At 43.7% G+C, this 18,867-nt stretch overlaps 1 protein-coding gene across 6 annotated transcripts; it reads left to right on the top strand.

The window, feature by feature from the left end:
* Positions 1-349: 349 nt before the first annotated feature.
* smad2 (SMAD family member 2) lies at positions 350-15,505 on the top strand. Of its 6 annotated transcripts, none has more exons than XM_028972836.1 (12): positions 353-518; positions 879-1,036; positions 2,563-3,045; positions 10,807-10,896; positions 11,429-11,622; positions 12,007-12,141; positions 12,671-12,745; positions 12,990-13,043; positions 13,336-13,548; positions 14,045-14,182; positions 14,330-14,474; positions 14,764-15,505. In XM_028972836.1, the coding sequence occupies exons 3-12, from the start codon at positions 2,810-2,812 to the stop codon at positions 14,885-14,887; spliced, it is 1,404 nt and encodes a 467-aa protein (XP_028828669.1). In that variant the 5' UTR covers positions 353-518; positions 879-1,036; positions 2,563-2,809; the 3' UTR covers positions 14,888-15,505. The 6 variants fall into 6 exon arrangements, with proteins under 6 accessions (XP_028828672.1, XP_028828669.1, XP_028828667.1 ...); XM_028972834.1 differs by having other exon boundaries at positions 875-1,036; XM_028972835.1 differs by lacking the exon at positions 353-518 and adding an exon at positions 555-637 and having other exon boundaries at positions 875-1,036.
* Positions 15,506-18,867: the final 3,362 nt, after the last annotated feature.

The raw sequence follows: 18,867 nt of genomic DNA, 5'->3' as shown, positions 1-18,867 counted from the left end.
TAACCCACTTACTTCCCCACCCCTGGCCGTGTAGGATCTATTATGAAGTCAATAGATGGACAAGCGCCGCAACAAACCAGGATCCGGTCGCTGGAATCCAAACGTCGCCGACAAATTGACAGAGCAAAGCGCCCAATAAACATCAAAGACGTAGGGATTGCGTTGAGAGCGGGCCGAGCGACGGGTTTTTGGACCAATCAGAGAGCAGCGCTGGCGCACTGCCGCGCGCTCCGTGTGACGCCGCGGCCAATGGGAAAGTGGGAGGCGGGACTAAGGTGCAAGAAAGTGTCGCGTTGCCTGCGCTTAAGTTTGGTTGTTTGCTGTGTAAGAGGCCGTCGTCTGCTGGTGTAATTCGGCGACGGGGAGGAAAATACAGTTTTTTTTCCAAAAAAAAAAAAAAAAAAAAAAAGGAAAAAGAAAGAAAGAAATCGTCTCTCCTTTACCAGCGTTTCCCCGCGACGCTCGGCTCCTGCCCTCGTCGGCGCATTTACACGAGAGCGCTCGCCTTTTCGGCCAGGGTGAGTTCCCCCCCCCCCCCCCCAACAAAAGCAAGGCGACAACTGGCCGCGAACACGTTTCAGAGCCGCTTTTATTTTGCTGTCAAGCGGAGTGGCGAATGGCGCCCGCTGGCCGCGGAGTGAGTTCCCGATGCGGGGAAAGAGCGACGTGCATGTGCACCTACGCGCCGCGGCCGGAAAGCGGGGCTCCGCGCACTCGCAACAGCGCTTCCTTGCACGAGTCTTTTCGTCGTCGTCGTTGTTGTTGTTGTCGTCGTCGTCGTTGTTCTGTATGTATGTGTGTGTGTATGTGTGTGTTTTTAGACGCTCGGTCGCGGGCGGCCATGCATTCACGTCCCGGCTTTGTTTCATCCCAGCCAGAAGCGTTCTTCCACGGGAGAGCCCGCGTCCCGCGTACTATGCCGCTGTGAGCTGCGCCCCGAGGGCGAGGAGAGAAAAACCACCACCACCACCACCAAAAAAAAAAAGAAACCCCAACAACGCCGTTTCATCCCGCCGTTTGTTCCTCTTCTCCTGGGGTGAGTGCGTGGAGTGGAATATTTCGTGCTAATCGGCGAGTTTTCTGGACCTCGTCCGTGTCGGTCGGTTCCCCCCCTTTTCCAGCTTGCTTGCTTGCTAATGCTCTTCAGGAACCGCTTGGCCTATTTCGGCTGCCTTCGGTTCTGTAGATAATTCGTTCTGGGGCGGACGCGCTTTCTTCTTCTTTTTTTTTTTAATTTACATTTTTTTTTGTCTTACAACGCGAGAGAAATCTTCTTTTTTTTTTTTTTTTTTTTTTTTTTTGTTCGTTTCCTGTCGCCGGTCTGTCGGAATGTTGCGACCGATGAAAATTACTCGACAGGTAAACAAACGGACCTGAACTTTAGGTAACCTGTGGAGTTTTTTTTTTATCATTATTATTTTATTTGCAGACAAGTTTTCGGTCTTTTTTTTTTTTTAACGCCCCCTTTGCATCTCTTTAATGTCGTTTTCCCCCTCCTCCGGTTCTCGGTAAGCCGGGTTTTTGAGGATAACCGCGGCCTCCGGATATTCCGGCTGGACAGCAGAGTCCCCCCCCCCGCCAGGGCGGCCTTCTGCTGGTCAGAAAGCCCCGGTCGTCCAGTCACCAAATGACCAATTTGCCTAAAGAGATTAATTAGCGGCCTTCTGAAGGCGCACGCCGCGCTGATCTCGTCAGGGTTTTAGTGGTAAACAGTGGTATTAAATAAAGTCCCGCACTCGTCTGGAAATGGCGGTGGTCTGGATGGGGGGGGGGATTCGTGTACATCCAGAAGAGAGAAGGGCGCAACACGCGAACTTTGGAAAATGGACAATGTCGATTGAAATTCTTGCCGCTGCACCAAAAAGTACGGTGCAGGTCGCTCTCTTAAACTGTTATAATAGCAATAATAATAAAAGCATCAGCCGTCATGACAGTAGAGCACTTTTTCTTCTTTTGAGAGCACTATTGGCAGTAGCTTTGTCTGTGGTACGTAAAAAAAACAAAAAAAATCTTATACAAGTGTATTATTATCTTTATTAACCGGTAAATGTTGCAATCGGGGGCATAATTAAGCCTCCTTCGTGGAATGGGGTGGTAGTAGCCTAGTGCCTAGTGGGTGACACACTCGCCTATGAACCAGAAGACCCGGGTTCGAATCCCACTTACTACCATAGTGTCCCTGAGCAAGACACTTAACCCTGAGTGTCTCCAGGGGGGGACTGTCCCTGTAAATACTGATTGTAAGTCGCTCTGGATAAGGGCGTCTGATAAATGCTGTAAATGTAAATGTGAAGATGCGTTCAGCTCCCAACTTGCCTGACTGCGCCTCCTAATCCCTTTCGCCGCCCCAAAATATTCGTAACCAGGTGACTTTTTAGGAATAATTTCCCATCCCGCTTCTGTAATTTTGGGTCTGGTCTCTTTTAATTGTGCGTCGGTGCGCTCGCCGGTGCATCAAGTTATCGGGGTGGGTTCCTTCGTGGTTGGGGACTGGCCTGTCATCATGCTATTCTGATTTTTAAAAAAAAATAAATGTATTTCTCTCTTCTTCCCTCCGTTCAGGCAACCCCTCTGCCCCCTCCCCTGTCCTCCATCCCACCACTCCGGTGCTTCTTTTTTCTGACAGATAAGTGTCTCTGTGACCCCACCCGCCCCTGCCCCCCACCTTCCCTGCTCGCTAAGCCCCTCTCTGTGTTTGTACACTGTCCAAACCCAGCAGGGGGCTTATTGAAAACAGACCGAAACCCACACATACAACAACAACAAAAAAAAGAAGAAATAAATCAGCGTAGCCATACCGCACTCCAAAATGTCCTCCATCTTGCCCTTCACCCCGCCGGTGGTGAAGCGCTTGCTGGGCTGGAAAAAGTCTGCCAGCGGCTCCGGGGGCGCGGGCGGAGGCGAGCAGAACGGGCAGGAGGAGAAGTGGTGCGAGAAGGCGGTCAAGAGCCTGGTGAAGAAGCTGAAGAAGACGGGCCAGCTGGACGAGCTGGAGAAAGCCATCACCACGCAGAACTGCAACACCAAGTGTGTCACCATCCCCAGGTAGGTCACATCTGGACGTGTCTGGCCGGTGCTTCTACTCCCATGTGTCCACGCTGACCCCAACCAGCCCCCCCCCCCCCAGTTCCACTCCACAGTGCCATTGTGATTTGAACCCAGAGAGCGCTCATCAGGCCGTCTCAGGCTTTACCTTCCACCCTGGTCCTGATTTCCATGCTGTGTTTACACCTGTCAGGTTTGAATGAGTCAAAACGGTCTGAACGTTTCTCCTCCGTTTTTAATACCACTGATGTTGTAATTTTTGGCCATTTAATTATCATACCTTATTGCATTGGTTAAATTCTGATGTCTTGATTCTGAGGGAAATTCGACTTCTGCACTCTGTATATGGAGATTGGTGGCCCTGCAATTTGACCCAGACCGACCATGGCTCTCAACCTTGCGTGGTGTTGAGGAGGAAGGTCAAGGAACAAGAACCAATTCTGATGTCGTGCCGCTGGGCGTCCCAGGAAACGCTTGTTTCCGTTCTACAGATTCTTGTTCCACGTGTCCGCGTTCGACCTGACGCGGGAGATTTTTGTGATTTGGTCGCATGCAGTGTGTCAGGCGTATTCACGACTGTCATGTTCACCAGTCTACCGGCACAAGAGTGATTGGATCGAAGCGTTAATTATCTGTCTGCATGTTGGGCTCGGTTGTGAATGTGGTCTGAGGTATATGTTATTAGCCGAGGAAGCGGGACCACATTCGCACATATTAACGGGGATGGGATTAAACGGTAGAGAATGAGCAAGTGCCTTTTTAGGAATGGGACTGCGCTGGCTGAAGACTCCCCGTGTGCTGCCGCAAAAATTTGGCCCCGAATGGATTTCTCGTTGGGTGGCTCACTAGGTTGAGCAGAAACATGTACGCATGCGCCATGGCGTCCATTGTGCCCGTCCCGTTCCTGTCTGTATAAAGTGGAAGCTGCACCTTTTAGACCACAGAGCACCCTCGTCACATGGGCGGAGAGGGGCGGAAAAAAAAACGAAACGAAACGCTTTTTGAGGAACCGTCTCGCAGCAGATTGATGAGCCAGAGAAAAGGAAGGCAGTGTCTGTTTCAGGGTTTAGCAGGTCTACCCTATGAACGGTCCGCCACTGGCCAGCGCCACCGCCGCGCTCCTATGGAGGCCTTCGTAATAATAGCCTGCGAAGTTAAAAAGTGGTTTTACTGTCAGTGCAAAGGCGCAGAACTGTAATAATTTCTGAACTGCCTGTTTGACTTTATTTATTTATTTCCCCACGATTACATTACCGTGATTTTACTACGTAAAAAAAAAACCCCAAAAAAAACCCCGCAGTAGCACCAATTCGTCCATGTTTGATTTTTATTCACGCGCTCTCGTTAATATCGCAGCGCTTTAGTGTAGTCTACTCTCGACCACCAAGATGGAGTTCAGCGGGCCGACCAATGCCAGAGCGTGCGTAACGAGCTTCGGAAGTTCCGATAAACCGCGCCACTTTCAAGCACGGGTCTGTCTGGTGAGATTTGGCCGGGTGGGAAACCGTGTTGCTTACACATGTTTTCCCTCCGTAATCAGAATCCCGGCCTTGGAGGCCGGTGGGAACGGCCGAGCGCGCGATTTGTTTCAGCTACTTTCCCGTGTTTTCTAATAATTTGTTGGATATGCTTCAAAAACATCGGGCCCGCAACGCGTCCCCGCGGTGGGATGCCGCGGCGCAGGCCTTGAGGCGGTGGCAAAGCTAATAGTCTTTTAGTTCTTTTAACGTTGTGCGCGCATCGCGCCAAGCCAAACATGGCTTCTCCTAATCTCAGTTCCCGAGTGATGCGTAAGAACTGGGGGCGAGAGCGAGACAATCGGACTTCTTGCTTCTGATCGAGTGTCTCGTCCGGGGAGATGGTAGGTTGGTAGTAGCCTAGCGGGTAACACACTCGCCTATGAACCAGAAGACTCAGGTTCAAATCCCACTTACTACCATTGTGTCCCTGAGCAAGACACTTAACCCTAAGTTGCTCCAGGGGGGGACTGTCCCTGTAACTACTGATTGTAAGTCGCTCTGGATAAGGGCGTCTGATAAATGCTCTAAATGTAATGTGCTGTATAATGGGTCTTATGAAGTTTTGTGTGTGTGTATACACACACATTTGTTGGTCTTAATGTCATAAAACAGTCAAAAATGTGTGGATGCAATTTGTGGCTGTTGCTTTAGGTACTGTGCATCCAGCTGCATGTTATTGGCTCTGAAATGTCCTAACATCGCTCTGTTCTCGTAGCTTAATGCAATATTCAGGGGGGTTCGCGTGTATGTATTCACGGGCCGAATGAAGCCCTTGTAAATTTAAATTCCCGTGTCCATCTTCTGCCCGCCACAAGCAATGCTTATCTCTGGAGATGTGACTTCCGGTTTCGGCTCCTGGAAGCCAACCCCTGTTATCAGTGCCCCCCCCCCCCCCTCTTACTTTTGGTCTGAAAGCTTTAATAGCCCGTCTGTAACATGCCTTCAGACAGGCGAGCACGCGAAGAGGGCATTTCCTGCATTTATTCACTTAGGCTCATGGCTGAAGCTGTTTTTAGACCGTATTGATTTTTTTTTTTTTTTTTTTCTTTCATCTCCTCCCAAGGAAGCTGATACGGTGTTTTTGTGGTTCTTAGAAATCTGCTTGACCGTCCACATAGGTTTTTTTTTTTTTTTTTTTGAAGATGGTATCTGCATGAGAACACCTTTTGTAAGGTGACCTTCATTATCACCCCCCCCCCCCCTCCCCCCCCTTTTAAATGAAGTCGCATTGTCCACATACGTTCACCAGACTCGTCCACTGTCCTTCTAGTCCAGATAGGCATATCAGTTACCCACGATTAGGGTTGATTGTCAGAAGAAAAGCAAAGACCCCACGAGGCTGCATGTCCGATACTGTTTCAGAGTAGGTCCTGCGGCATTTATTCCTTCTGAGCGTCCTGAGAATCTTGTTTTATGGACATTACTGACATCAGACATTTATGGTTGTGTGTGTGTGTGTGTGTGTGTGTGTGTGTGTATATTTTTACACCGTTGGGCCCGAAGGAAGCAAACTCTTCACTGGATAGTTCAGCCGGCGAGCTGAGGGGTTGGTTTCTTTCTCGAAACATGTTATTATTATGCCCGATCTATTTGAGCGCGTGTTTTTTTTTTTTTTTCTTTCTTTTTTCTCTTTGTGCGTGCGCAAGCTCTATCTCTCTCTCTCTCTCTCTCTCTCCCCCCAGAGAGGTGTTAATTAGCTGACGGGGTGCCACTTTCAAGAATATGCCTAAACGGCCTCTCGCGTGCGCGCCGGAGACCGGGTTCCCGCTTTATGGGCTGAAGGCGCAGCGTCTTATGGGATTAGGCAGCTGGCAGGCGTTCAAAAGGAGCAGAGCGCAGGATGGCGCGTAATTGCAGTAATGCCCATTCTGAGCCATTGTCGTGAAGGCCCCAAACAGACAGGTTTATTAGGCGGAGTAATGAGGTCCTCTTTGTGCCCCCATGATCCACCCTTCAGATCTATATCCAGCCCGAGGTTCTATTTCCTTCAGTTATTTACTTTAAATCCTCCAGTATTATAAGGAAAGAGGCATTGGCTGTCACCATAAATATTTTTTTTTTTTTTTTTTTTTGGAGCCACTGCTGAGAAGTGGTGGTAGTTTCCTAGTGGGTAACACACGAACCAGAAGACCCAGGTTCAAATCCCACTTACTACCATTGTGTCCCTGAGCAATACACTTAACCCTGAGTGTCTCCAGGGGGGGTGTAAGTCGCTCTGAAATAAGGGTATTTGGTAAATGCTGTAAATGTAAAACTCTAGATCCAGAGGTGGTAGGGCGGCACTTCAGCCTTAGCTTGGGGAAGGAAAAAAAAAACGTCTACGCCAATGCTTTAATTAAATGGGGATGCAAAGCGGCCAGATTGGGTCTGCAATGCCGCCAAGAGGTGAGTGTTTAATTCCTCAAAAGTGGGGGGGGGGGGGGGGGGGGGGTCAGGGGAGCAGTGGCCTCTTGTTGAGTTTAAAACCAGATCAGTTTATGGCTTAATCCCCGCAGAATCTCTGCTTCCTGTCGGGTTAGGGAAGACCACTTTGTCTGTATTCAAATATTCTTTCGGCTAAAAAAAAAAAAAAAAAAAAACTGCAGTCACCAAATGCAGGGACTCCATGACTGAGCTTTCAGGTGTAAGACCGGAATCTCGTATTAAACAATTAAACATTTAAGCTGCTAACAATACCCAGCCGGCAAGATTTTTTATTTTTTTTTGATAGCTTAAGTTTTCAGCAACTCTGTATTCTTTTGTGTTCTTTTGCTAGTGCACGGATTTAGGATTAATTAATTGATGATGGCATAAAAATCACGCTTGATTTAGCCCTCTGTTCTTATTATGAAATTGTAGCATCTGTTCCTGGATGCAGGGGCAGTTATTGTTCTTTGTTTTACCCGTTGGCCTTTTTGTGTGTGTGTGTGTGTGTGTGTGTGTCGTTTTTTTTTTTTTTTTTTTTTTTTTTTTCTTTGTTTGAAACGTGTTGAGAAAGTTGCCACATTGTGGGGGAAAAAAAAAAAAACTGAATTAGATCCACAAAGTGTTTGCCACATCAGTCACTATAAACTAGCTGGTTTCGCTTCTGGTCATCCGTTTCCTGCCGGGGCTAAAAGTCACAAAGAGTAGAATTGTTCTATCGACGTTGTTGGGGTTATTTCGCATATTTTGTTTAATATTGGGTTGGGTAATATTGACTTTGTTTCTAACCATGCGCCTTTTTTTTTTTTTTTTTTTTTTTTTTTTTATTGATTTATTTCCATGAGTATGTATTTTTAATTTTTACTGACCCAGAACCGAGATGCGTACCGAAGCGGGAATTTTTTTTATTTTTTTTTGTACTCCTCTACATCCCTGCAATGTGTACCTTCCAGAAAAGTAATCAATTTAACTAAATTCGTCGGCGCTGGGGGCACCGGTCTTTTCCTCTGTTCGGTTTTTGTTTTTCGCGATTTCCTGACCGTATCTGGCGTTTAGCGCCCGGGGGCTAGGAGCCCGCGTAAATTGGCGCTTGCATAACACTAATCACGCCGGCCCTCTGACAACTATTACAGAAACCTGTTCAGATGGTTGTCCCTGTGGGCTTAAAATAGGCTTCTGGCTGTGTCCCCCCCCCCCCCCAGTACCGCTCATTAATGCCGATAATATCATTGCTCGCTGCCAGTGGATTTTATACGGTGGCAAACGTAGGAGAAAAGCCTGCCTTTTGCTGCGTGAAATGCTATTTATTCCCCGGTGAGCTCCAACATCGGGCTTATAATAAAGTAAAGCCGTCGTACCCTGGCCCTTTATCAAATGTTAATGGCCAGAGGCAGGGAGGACACACTACACTCCCCGACTGGCTCAGTGCGGCCAGCGGTCGGTATCATTAACACGCGCCGCCTCGGATCAGGACCGGGGCGGAAGCTCGCCTTGGGCTGTTATTGCGATGCGGCCAGAGGATTTGGCTGCTCGGCGTAAAGTGTACCAAACAGTGCCCTGGTTCACTTCCCTATCGGTGAAAAGGTGAATCGAGCTGCATTCTGGAGGCCTGTTCAGCAGGCATGCAAAACTAGACATGGAATATACCACCAAATAAACTGATACGGCGGTATGTTGCGATACTTCCTTCGGCAGTACATTATTTATAAGCTGGTATGCACTATTGATGTTTTGAAGTTTAACACTTACACCATTGTACAAAATACACTTTTAATAGCAGACGAAGAAAGAGTTTATCATACAGTAGTGGTGTTGCATATCATGTGTTGTAAGTATTATGATCTCATCATGAACGGCATAAATGTAATAGGTATTCAACAGGGATGTGACAATATATGGACTACAGCAACACTGTGGTTTAAAAAAATGTATTATTATTATTGCGTTATTTGAGGCAGTGGACGCCTAGCAGTTAAGGAAGTGGACTCGTAACTGAAGTGTTGTGTGTTTAAATACCCAAATGCTAAAGTGCCACTGAGTACCCCTTTCATAAAGGTACCATCCCCACACAGTGCTCCCTGGGCACCTTTCATGGCTGCCCACTGCTCACTAAGGGTGATTTGGTTTAATACAGAGGGCACATTTCGTTGTGTGCACCATGTGCTGCGCTATGAATCAGAATAACAAAAGTCGTTTTCACTTCACTTAAAAGCAGAGGTTGCGTACTGGTCACATACACGGGCTTGTTTCAAGTAAATGTGTGCCTTTTTACCACCCTGACCACCCTGTTTTAAACTTTAAATTTTGTTAGCCCAACTAAACAATTGTAAGTCTGAAGCTTGAAGCTGATTAGCAGCATTTTCATATGTATTCTAAAGGTATTCTGAAGACATTATTTTATGTACTATAAGAAATGTCATTTTATGGCAATTTATGCGCTATTCAGCCATCACTGCCTGAATTTTGCTCAACCCTGGCAGCGTATTGCTGTTTATATATTTGTTTTGTCTGTTCCATCAAATCAAACCACCACATGGAAATGGTGCCACCCAACTCTGTTCTGCGTGATTTACGGCTATATTTATTTATTTGTTTATTTATTTATTTATTTATTGTGCACGTGTATAACCGTAACATGTCAATCAATTTGGGATGATTTTAGGACTTGATCTAAAATCCATAGGAACAGGGTTGGGCACCCAGTACTACTACTGAATGACGTTACTAAAGCTTTTATTCTTGCTCTTGCTTGAATGTGCATGCGTGGAAAAACCTTGACCTTTTTGTCAACATTGATTTTTATCTTCACCTTGACATTGTCACAAGAAAGCTTCATTCATGTTCAATCATATTACAGGGAGGGGGGCAGATAATACTTATGTGATCGCTTCTTTTGTTCATAACCATAATGTGGCCTTCACATGGACGCTTGGAAAACAAGTTGAGTTTTGGGCATTTTAAATATCCAGGAGAATGTTCTTGAAATTTCTCAGACCGTAGCCATGCAAGTTGAGATTATTTTCGTTCTGCTTTGTTGTGAGCGGTTTAATAGAAGTTTCCTTTCAAATCTTTGTCTTTGTAATTTTGAGTTATGTTCTCCTCATTGTTGAGCGTGACAGCTACTCAAGGCCACAGTGTTTCAGTGAAGAAGTACGTTTGAGAAGTTATAGAGCCTTGGATGGAGTGTGGAGTGTAGATTCAGTCCCGTTTCAGAGAGATTAAATCCACACTGGGGGGGTGGTGCAGATCTTCATTCATCACGTATCTGTATGAGTCAAGTTCTCATGTACTCGTGTGTGCTGTCTCTCATCCCATGTTTCTTTCCAGATCCACGGCCACTCGGTTTATTTTTTCCCCACTTTTTTTTCTTTTTCCCCCCCACTCGCTAGGATGTGTTAACATGTTGAACCTTTTCTGTGTTTTGTGGGCTCAATGTCAGGCCAACGTTGAACCTTTTAATTCCCCTCCCATCCAGAAAAGCAAATCTTCGCCTGCCGTAATCCTGTAATAGCAACTGCAAGTTATCCTTGAAGGACCTGAAGTTCATAGTCATTACTTTTGAGTTTTGTGTTTCCATCCCTCACGGCGTCTTGTGTGTTTCCATTTGTGTGGCTTCTTTTATTGGAGGTGGGACGTGTGACTTTGTGTGTAGCGCATGTGTTTTGTCCACTCACGGTCACTTAACGACACTTGACATCTCCCATAAAAGAAGCGTGGGCTCGTCCCCCCTCTGTCCCATGCTATTTCATCTTGGTATTTTTGAATGAATCATGCCCCATGTTTATCATTTTTTTGTTTCTTTGTGTTCTGTTTTCTTTATTTTACTTTCTGTGCACAGCAATTGCTCTGAAATTTGGGGACTGAGTACACCAAATACGATAGAACAGTGGGATACCTCAGGCCTTTACAACTACCCTGACCAAACCAGGTGAATATCCTCTTCCTGTCATGTGCTCCACTCACCCGCCGGGCCGCAAGGTGGGCTTGATGGTGTCATCGCGGGGGTTTAGAGCGAGCGCAGCCTACAGCCACACTGCCGAGAGCTTTCTTCTTCTTCTCTTCCCCTCTCCTCTCCTCTTTCTCTCTCCTCCCTCTCTCTCTGTTTGTGAGTCAGTGCTCTGTTTTATATATGAGCTTTAGACCGCATTTCCTCTCCCCCACTGCTTCTTAGGAGTCAAGAAGTCTTTTAATCAAATAAGTTTTAAGACTGTACTCTTTAGCTCAAACATTTTACCCAGGATAATTTATTTTTTAAAGAGACTGGCGTCTAACTTTACCTTTAGGAATCGTTGTGAATATACTTGAACTATTTATTTGATTACTTTTTTTACTATAGTGTTTTACTCTCCCTCTCTCCATCCATGTCCTCTTTTTCTTGACCATTTGGCACATCCTTTTCTCCTGTGCCGCTCTTCCTCTCTTCCGCCCCCCCCCCCCCCCTTTTCTCACGTGCGGAACAGGTCCCTGGATGGACGGCTGCAGGTGTCCCATCGGAAGGGCCTGCCTCATGTAATCTACTGCCGGCTGTGGCGGTGGCCCGACCTGCACAGCCACCACGAGCTGCGTGCCATCGACACCTGCGAGTATGCCTTCAACCTCAAGAAGGACGAGGTTTGCGTCAACCCTTACCACTACCAGAGGGTGGAGACACCAGGTACTCGGCTGCCCTCGATGATTGGCATTGGAGGCTATAGCTATAGTGTCTTTAATTTAAAAAAAATTATAATAATGCTGATTAGAATTCAGTTTTTTTTTTTTTTTTTTTTACGTGTAGTGGATAAACACAAATGGGGTATTTATGCTGTAATATGTAAATAAATTATTTGCTCTGCAGAACTAATCTCATACTAATGTATTCAGATAATCATATGTTGACTAGTTTTCTCTTAACTTGTATCAAGGCTATGTATTGGTGTGTCTGTCCTTGCCTTATATGAATTTCCTTTATGTAATTATCACTGGTGATACACATTAGCTTTATTACTGGTTTAGTATGTGAAGAAGCGGAAGTTAACCTTACTCTCTCTTGCACCCCCAGTTCTACCACCCGTCCTTGTGCCAAGACAGATGGAGATCCTGACGGAGCTGCCGCCTCTGGATGACTACACCCATTCCATTCCTGAAAATACCAACTTCCCAGCAGGGATCGAGCCCCCAAACAATTACATACCTGGTAAGGTCTGGTAATTGTTTTCATGTTCAGCTTAATTTTCATATTTGACTGTTTTGCGCTGTCCTAAGTGCCAGAAAAGATAGTTTGGGGGGAACTTGCAAATGGAGATCTTCTCAAAACTCAGAATACCAGGTTGCTGTGCTCTTGTTGTAGAACTTTAATATTATAATCTTACTGCTAATAACAGAATTAGCATTAACTTCAGAAAAATACTAAAGTCTTTGAAGGCAGGTTAAAAAGAAGTCTACATATTTTTTGTCTTATGTTGACTGTCAACATTTAACTCTTTGAAGGGGAGAGTCATCAGTGTTTTGCTTCTGTGTTTCCAGATCCCACCAGAGATTTTCATCTGTCAATGAAATTCTGTGTGTGTGTGTGTGTGTTAGAAGGGTCTGGTTCAGGCTTTAGACTTGCGTTACGATTGAGCTTTACGTTTGGCCTTTAGCTTCAGGCCTGTACAGACATCCAGCAAGGTATGGTGCCTGGTGTGACCAGCGCAATGATCAACTAACGGTCATTTATGTTGCAGAGACCCCGCCGCCAGGATATATTAGTGAGGATGGGGAGACCAGTGACCAACAGATGAATCAAAGCATGGAGACAGGTACACTCATTTCCTGCTGTACACATAATCAGTAAGTGTTCAGCTGCGAGTAGATTATGCGCCTTAGTAGCGTGCATCCTCTGTGGCGTTTTTATTTATTTTTATTTTTTTTGCACAGCATTATATGAAAGGATTTGTCTCTGCCAATTTGCATTTTATGTATTTTTCTACCTTTTTGTGTTTGACGCGGGATTCATCTCTGATGCTGCCGCTGTGAAAGTAACTTCTTCTTCTCCGTCTCCAGGTTCTCCTGCGGAACTGTCACCCAGCACACTTTCACCTGTCAATCATGGCATGGGTAAGAGCTAGAAGGAGCACCCGCGCTCTGATGCTTTTCTTCTAAATTTAATAGGAGGGCCTGAACTTAGTTTAGGGGTTTTGTTTATTTTGAGACTTTATAGAATCACTGGGCTAATAAAATAGTGCTAATTTCAGTTTGAGTAGACATTTTTGTCAGTTTTGTATTGTGACTTTACGAGATGTTTGAACAGCTTTAATATTTTGTATTTAAATTTAAGATTTAAGATTTAAATTTAAAAGGGTTGTGGCACTGAATGTTTGTGTGTGTATGTGTGTGCGCATGCATGCAGACCTACAGCCAGTCACATACTCGGAGCCTGCGTTCTGGTGCTCCATAGCGTATTACGAGTTGAACCAACGAGTGGGGGAGACGTTCCACGCCTCCCAGCCCTCGCTGACTGTGGACGGCTTCACAGACCCGTCCAACTCTGAACGCTTCTGCCTAGGCCTGCTGTCCAACGTCAACCGCAACGCTACTGTGGAAATGACCCGGAGACACATAGGTACAGTGTCCTCTTTTTCAGTATTAGCTGCTGAATAAATTTGTTGTTTTTATATTGTTTGTTTCCAGGGACCAGAAATGCATTTTAACATTTCTGTTGTCAGAACACTTTTTTCAAATTTTGATAATTTGTTTGTAGGATCAAATGTATTTATTTATTTTTATTTATACAGATAATTCAATACTAGGATGCTTAGATTCCAACAAGATCTAAGCAAAGCTGGAATTATTCAAACTTCACATGCCCAAACTGAGCATCACTTTGGCAAGTGTTAATATTGAAATACAATGCATATAGTATTTCTCTCTCCAGTTCTGTTCAATATTAACACTTGCTGGTGTGATGTTCTCAGTTAGGTCATTACATTATGACCGGGGGTGTGGGTCTTTGCTACTCGTCTTTCATTTAAACACTCATTCATCGCATTATTTTAATCTTGTAACAAGGTCCGGGCTCGATCTTTGTTGCTTCGATATAAATGATTTGTGTATTATAGGGCGAGGAGTGAGGCTGTACTACATTGGGGGTGAGGTGTTTGCGGAATGCTTGAGTGACAGCGCCATCTTTGTTCAAAGCCCCAACTGCAACCAGAGGTATGGTTGGCACCCAGCAACGGTGTGTAAAATCCCCCCAGGTAAGAGAAGCCACTATTGTTTTTTTTTTTTTTTTTTTGTGTGTGTGTGGACAACCTGTTATGTTTTGATCATTTTTTTTTTAATAATGTTATGTATGAGCTGCATTTTGCCTTTAGGAATCAAAAATCCATTATTCTTGCATGCAGGTTGTAACCTGAAGATTTTCAACAATCAAGAGTTCGCAGCTCTCCTGGCCCAGTCGGTCAACCAGGGCTTTGAGGCCGTGTACCAACTCACCAGGATGTGCACTATCCGCATGAGCTTCGTCAAAGGCTGGGGAGCCGAGTACAGGTGAGGATTCCGGAGAGTTCTCTGGTCAGCAGAGTGGGGCAGTGCATCTAATAACATGTCTGCATGAGGCCTGATCTCAATATTCTGATAATACTGCAGGCATATTTGATGTTCTTGGTTCATTTCCTACATACAGTTCATATACAGATTGAGCCATGGTGCTCTAAATGTGCTTTTTGTGTGTGAGTGACCTTTCGTAATGGGTGAGCAGTTTCAGTTGGAGGTGTGGGTGTTTGCGGTTTTTCCTCTTATCGCTCATTATTTAATTAGTCACTTTCTGTGTCTGCAGACGGCAGACGGTGACTAGCACTCCCTGCTGGATCGAGCTGCACCTCAACGGGCCTCTGCAGTGGCTGGACAAGGTTCTGACTCAGATGGGCTCACCCTCAGTCCGATGCTCCAGTATGTCTTAATGCCCTAGTGACAAATACCCCAACGACAGTCTACAATCACGAGAAAAAGAAAAAACAAACAAAAAAAAATACTAGAACAAGAGACTTGCTATAACCCCTCTTTCATAGTACTTGTGACCCTCTCTTCTTACACTGATGTTTTCACTGTTCAGAACAGAACATGGCACTTGCTGTCATCTCAGCTTCATGCACCTTTAATTTTTCCCCCCTATTTTTTCCCCTAAACCCTCAATATTAAATGTATTAGTGGTAGAAATGAATAATGTATAGTTTTTTTTTTTTTTTTTTTCCCCTCCCTCTCAAAGACCAGGAAAAGTTGTGTTGTGGGGAATGGCTGTTTTAGTTTATCCAATTTTTTTTCATTTTTGAAAGGAATGCCAAAAGACACTTTCTTTAAAAAAAAACAAAAAAAAACTGGAAAAAAAAAACTGAAAAAAAAAAAAAAAACTAAAAAAAAACTAAACAAAACACAATTTCCCACCACTTTCCACTCGTAAGAGAATGTTGCCTTTAATTTTGAGGTGTGCTGTTGTAAGACATGCTTCTTTTAAATCTTAAAACTGAATGTTGGAAGGAAACCCAGATTTGAAAATATCAAATAAAGATAATCCACCGGCCCGCGGTTTACTAGGACCTTCATTTCTCATCCGGAGTGTACTTCTCATAACCTTCTCAACCCCCTTACTTTTTGATAGGTGTGAAAGGTCACAGTTGTGGGTTTTTTGAAGTACACTTTGCTTTTGGGTTAAGTGTGGGTTCTATTCCATATGAACAAAAAAGAAACTCTTACAGGTTACTAAATATCAAACTGTCCAAATCCTTCATTATTGAAATATTTAAGCTTTAAGTATTGAAAAACTAGTTTATCCTACACAATTACAAAAATATTTTCTTTCTTTTATCTTTCTTTCAGCTACTTTTTGTATTTTCATGTATTTTTATATATAAATATATTTAAAATCTTTAAAGCTCTTCCTTTTTATTAGAATTGAATATTTTTTTAGATCATGCCCTCTTTTTAATGAACATGGCTTCATATTGAAATGTCCTATCATACAGGAAATGATTTTAGCGCAAATCCTTCATGGCTCAGAGTTTAGATTCTCCCTTGCAGCTGGTTTTGGAAACACTGAAGTCCCCAATTGAACATGTCGCCCCTCCAAATTTAAACCAGACTTAAAACAACCTTAAAAACTTGTTCTATTTTTGTTCTATTTTCAACTTCTTTATTATTTTTTTTAATTACCTCCTTAGACCGTGCATTTCATGCAGATTCCCCCCTTTATTCCTGCTGCGCCAGGGAGAGGTGGTGGAAATAAAGACGTTCATGTTGCAGAGACTGTTCTGTTAGTTTTGTGGTCGGAAAGAAAAGACTCGCTTTACGGGGAGAATTGTGCAACTTTTTCTTGTGTGTGCTTGTTCTACAACTTACTAATGATTGTGAGCTAGCTGTCATTCTTTACTCGTGGCAGTGGCGAACCTTTTTCTGAAGATCTCCATTCCCCTTCCTCCCACCTTGTCTTTTTGATTCCCCGCCCCCTTTGTTGATCTTATCACGTTTGCGATTGTACTTAAAGTGCATCTAGTGAAGAGTTGACAAAGATGACATGGCCTGTGTGAAAGTGCAGCAGTTGCCATGCCAACACTGGGATAATCCTAAGCGCCATTTTATGACTGGGTGTGGAAAGGATACCAAATAGATCTGTAAGTGGACCATACATATATGCATAAATATATGTGTGTATATATATAATTTTTTGTTTTTTTACTTTTTCCAATTTTGCCGAAGCATTTAACAGTTGGTGAGCTTGTTTTACAATTAGAGATGTATCGGTAGGACGTGAACTTCAGGCGATAAGCTTTTCAGGCGTGTTGCATATGCAGACTTCATAAATACACTAATAAAAGTTTTAATTCTCCTGATCATGCTTGTCTTTGTGTCTTTACTCTGTAGTGGTGGTCTTTTATTGCAAGCTGTTCAATCATTACATTTTCATAGTTATTTACCTTGTGCATTGAGAGGGGGGTGGATTTCATACAGAAATCCCTTAGAACTTTGAAATTTAGTTCTAAGAAAATTCAAGTTTAACCCGTTGTGTAATCAGAGTGCATGCTGGGACCATGAACCTCCGTTGGCCTCCAAAAGCTCATTGGGAAAATGGGTTTTTAATGAGGATATTAGCCTGTGTGTTGCACATGTTTTGACCTTTTGAAGGCACACAAAGCCTGGTTGCTTACAAATCAGTTCACATCAATACAGATTATTTCCTGTGAAACGTGACTTGGTCAGCACAATTACAGACGTGCAAATTGGTGAAAGAGAATCGAGCGATCCTGCACATGCACCACGGGGCTAAATTAACCGGCAAAATGAGGAAATATGACCTTGCATGTCTGAACCTTCTTTCAACATCACACTGGCGGAAGCATCACTGGCTGGAGCTGATTCGTGACCTCCCTGTAATCACAGAGGGAACAATGCATTCCAAGGTCCATCAAGGGATTTTCCAGGTGAACGTAAGGGCAGCAGGGCTTAAGAGAGGCTGGCTGAGTGAGGATTTGGACCACTGGACAGTGTTGTGCAAGCCGTGGGAGCAGCCATAGGAAATATTTGGTGGAGCTTGCTTGATGTCGAATTGTGGCAGCTTTCTTTCACCCCCCTTTATGAAAAGCATAACATGCGCTTTTTTTTTTTTTTTTTTTTTTTGCATTGAAGGTGTGTGCAGTGCTGACAGGGGCATAGTATGTAGTGGCAATTTTTGGTTTCCTTGTCACAACTGCACTGCTGTCATTTATCAAATGTGCTTCAACCGAGCGTTTTCTTTATTGGTTTTCTTATTTCAGAGTCTAGGTGGAACTTTACAAAGCTGAGCAATTGTTTTCTGACTTTATTAATAGATCTTAATTTTGTGAGATAATTGAGACACAAAATCACACTTTTTTTTTAATCTATTTAAATATGACACCCCTTTTCCAAAGTCATTAATTGTGCAATAGGATCTTAGTGGTATATATTATTCTTTTATCTAAGTGCTCTTCTGAAAACGATTTCTCTCTTCAATTGGGCAATTACATGATGCAATTACTGTCTCATCTCACTTAATTCTCTTAATTTCCTTAATGTCAATGCTGGGGTATGGAAATATGCATCAGAGTGATAAATGGTGCATCAGAGTGGTAAATTAGAGCCCTGAAACTCAAATGGCAACAAACCGCGCCTGGTCGCGGGTGATTTAGGTAAAAAATATATTTTTTTCGCCGAGATCAGTGCAAAGTGCACGCATTTCCATGCGCACGACACTTCCACAAAGCGGTCGCTAGAGGGAGACAGAAGACCAGGAATCGGGAGCATTACGGGAGCATTACGGGATCATTCTGGTCAGCGGTTGCCCTTTATTATTATTATTTTTTCATTTGTACAAAAAAGAAAGTAAAGATGCTAATTTCGGTTTTGTCCATAAAAATAACTGATGAGCTGATCAATTAGAAGGTGCCGGAGAGATAAGGTGAAACATGCAATAAATTTAGTATGACTTCAGTAATGCGTCCAGATTATAAAGTTGGACAGCTTTCTTTATATAAATGTCATGCTATAATACTATACAAAGTAAAATAAATAATTTAACATTTAAAGATTTTCAGATTAAATGATTAAACTAGAAAATGTAATTTTATTATTTTTTTTTTTTACACATTGAAAGTAAAGTGACTGTCATTGTGAAAAAAAAAAAAAAAAAAATATATATATATATATATACACACACACACACACACACACACACACACACACACACACACACATATATATATATAATTTCTACCCCAGGTTACTGGATTCTGATCCACTTCATAATTTATGCCGCATTTAGCCGGGCCAAATGTTGCTTCTGGTTAGGCACATTTAAATTTGCATCCCCGAAGGCCCATTACCTCACAACAGTGAACATTTCCCATACCAATTAATATTTACTTCCAAACAG

This window comes from Denticeps clupeoides, chromosome 3 (assembly GCF_900700375.1).
Source record: "Denticeps clupeoides chromosome 3, fDenClu1.1, whole genome shotgun sequence".
NCBI lineage: Eukaryota > Metazoa > Chordata > Actinopteri > Clupeiformes > Denticipitidae > Denticeps > Denticeps clupeoides.
Note: the sequence above shows the minus strand (reverse complement) of the source record. Positions and strands in the feature narration are given on the sequence as shown.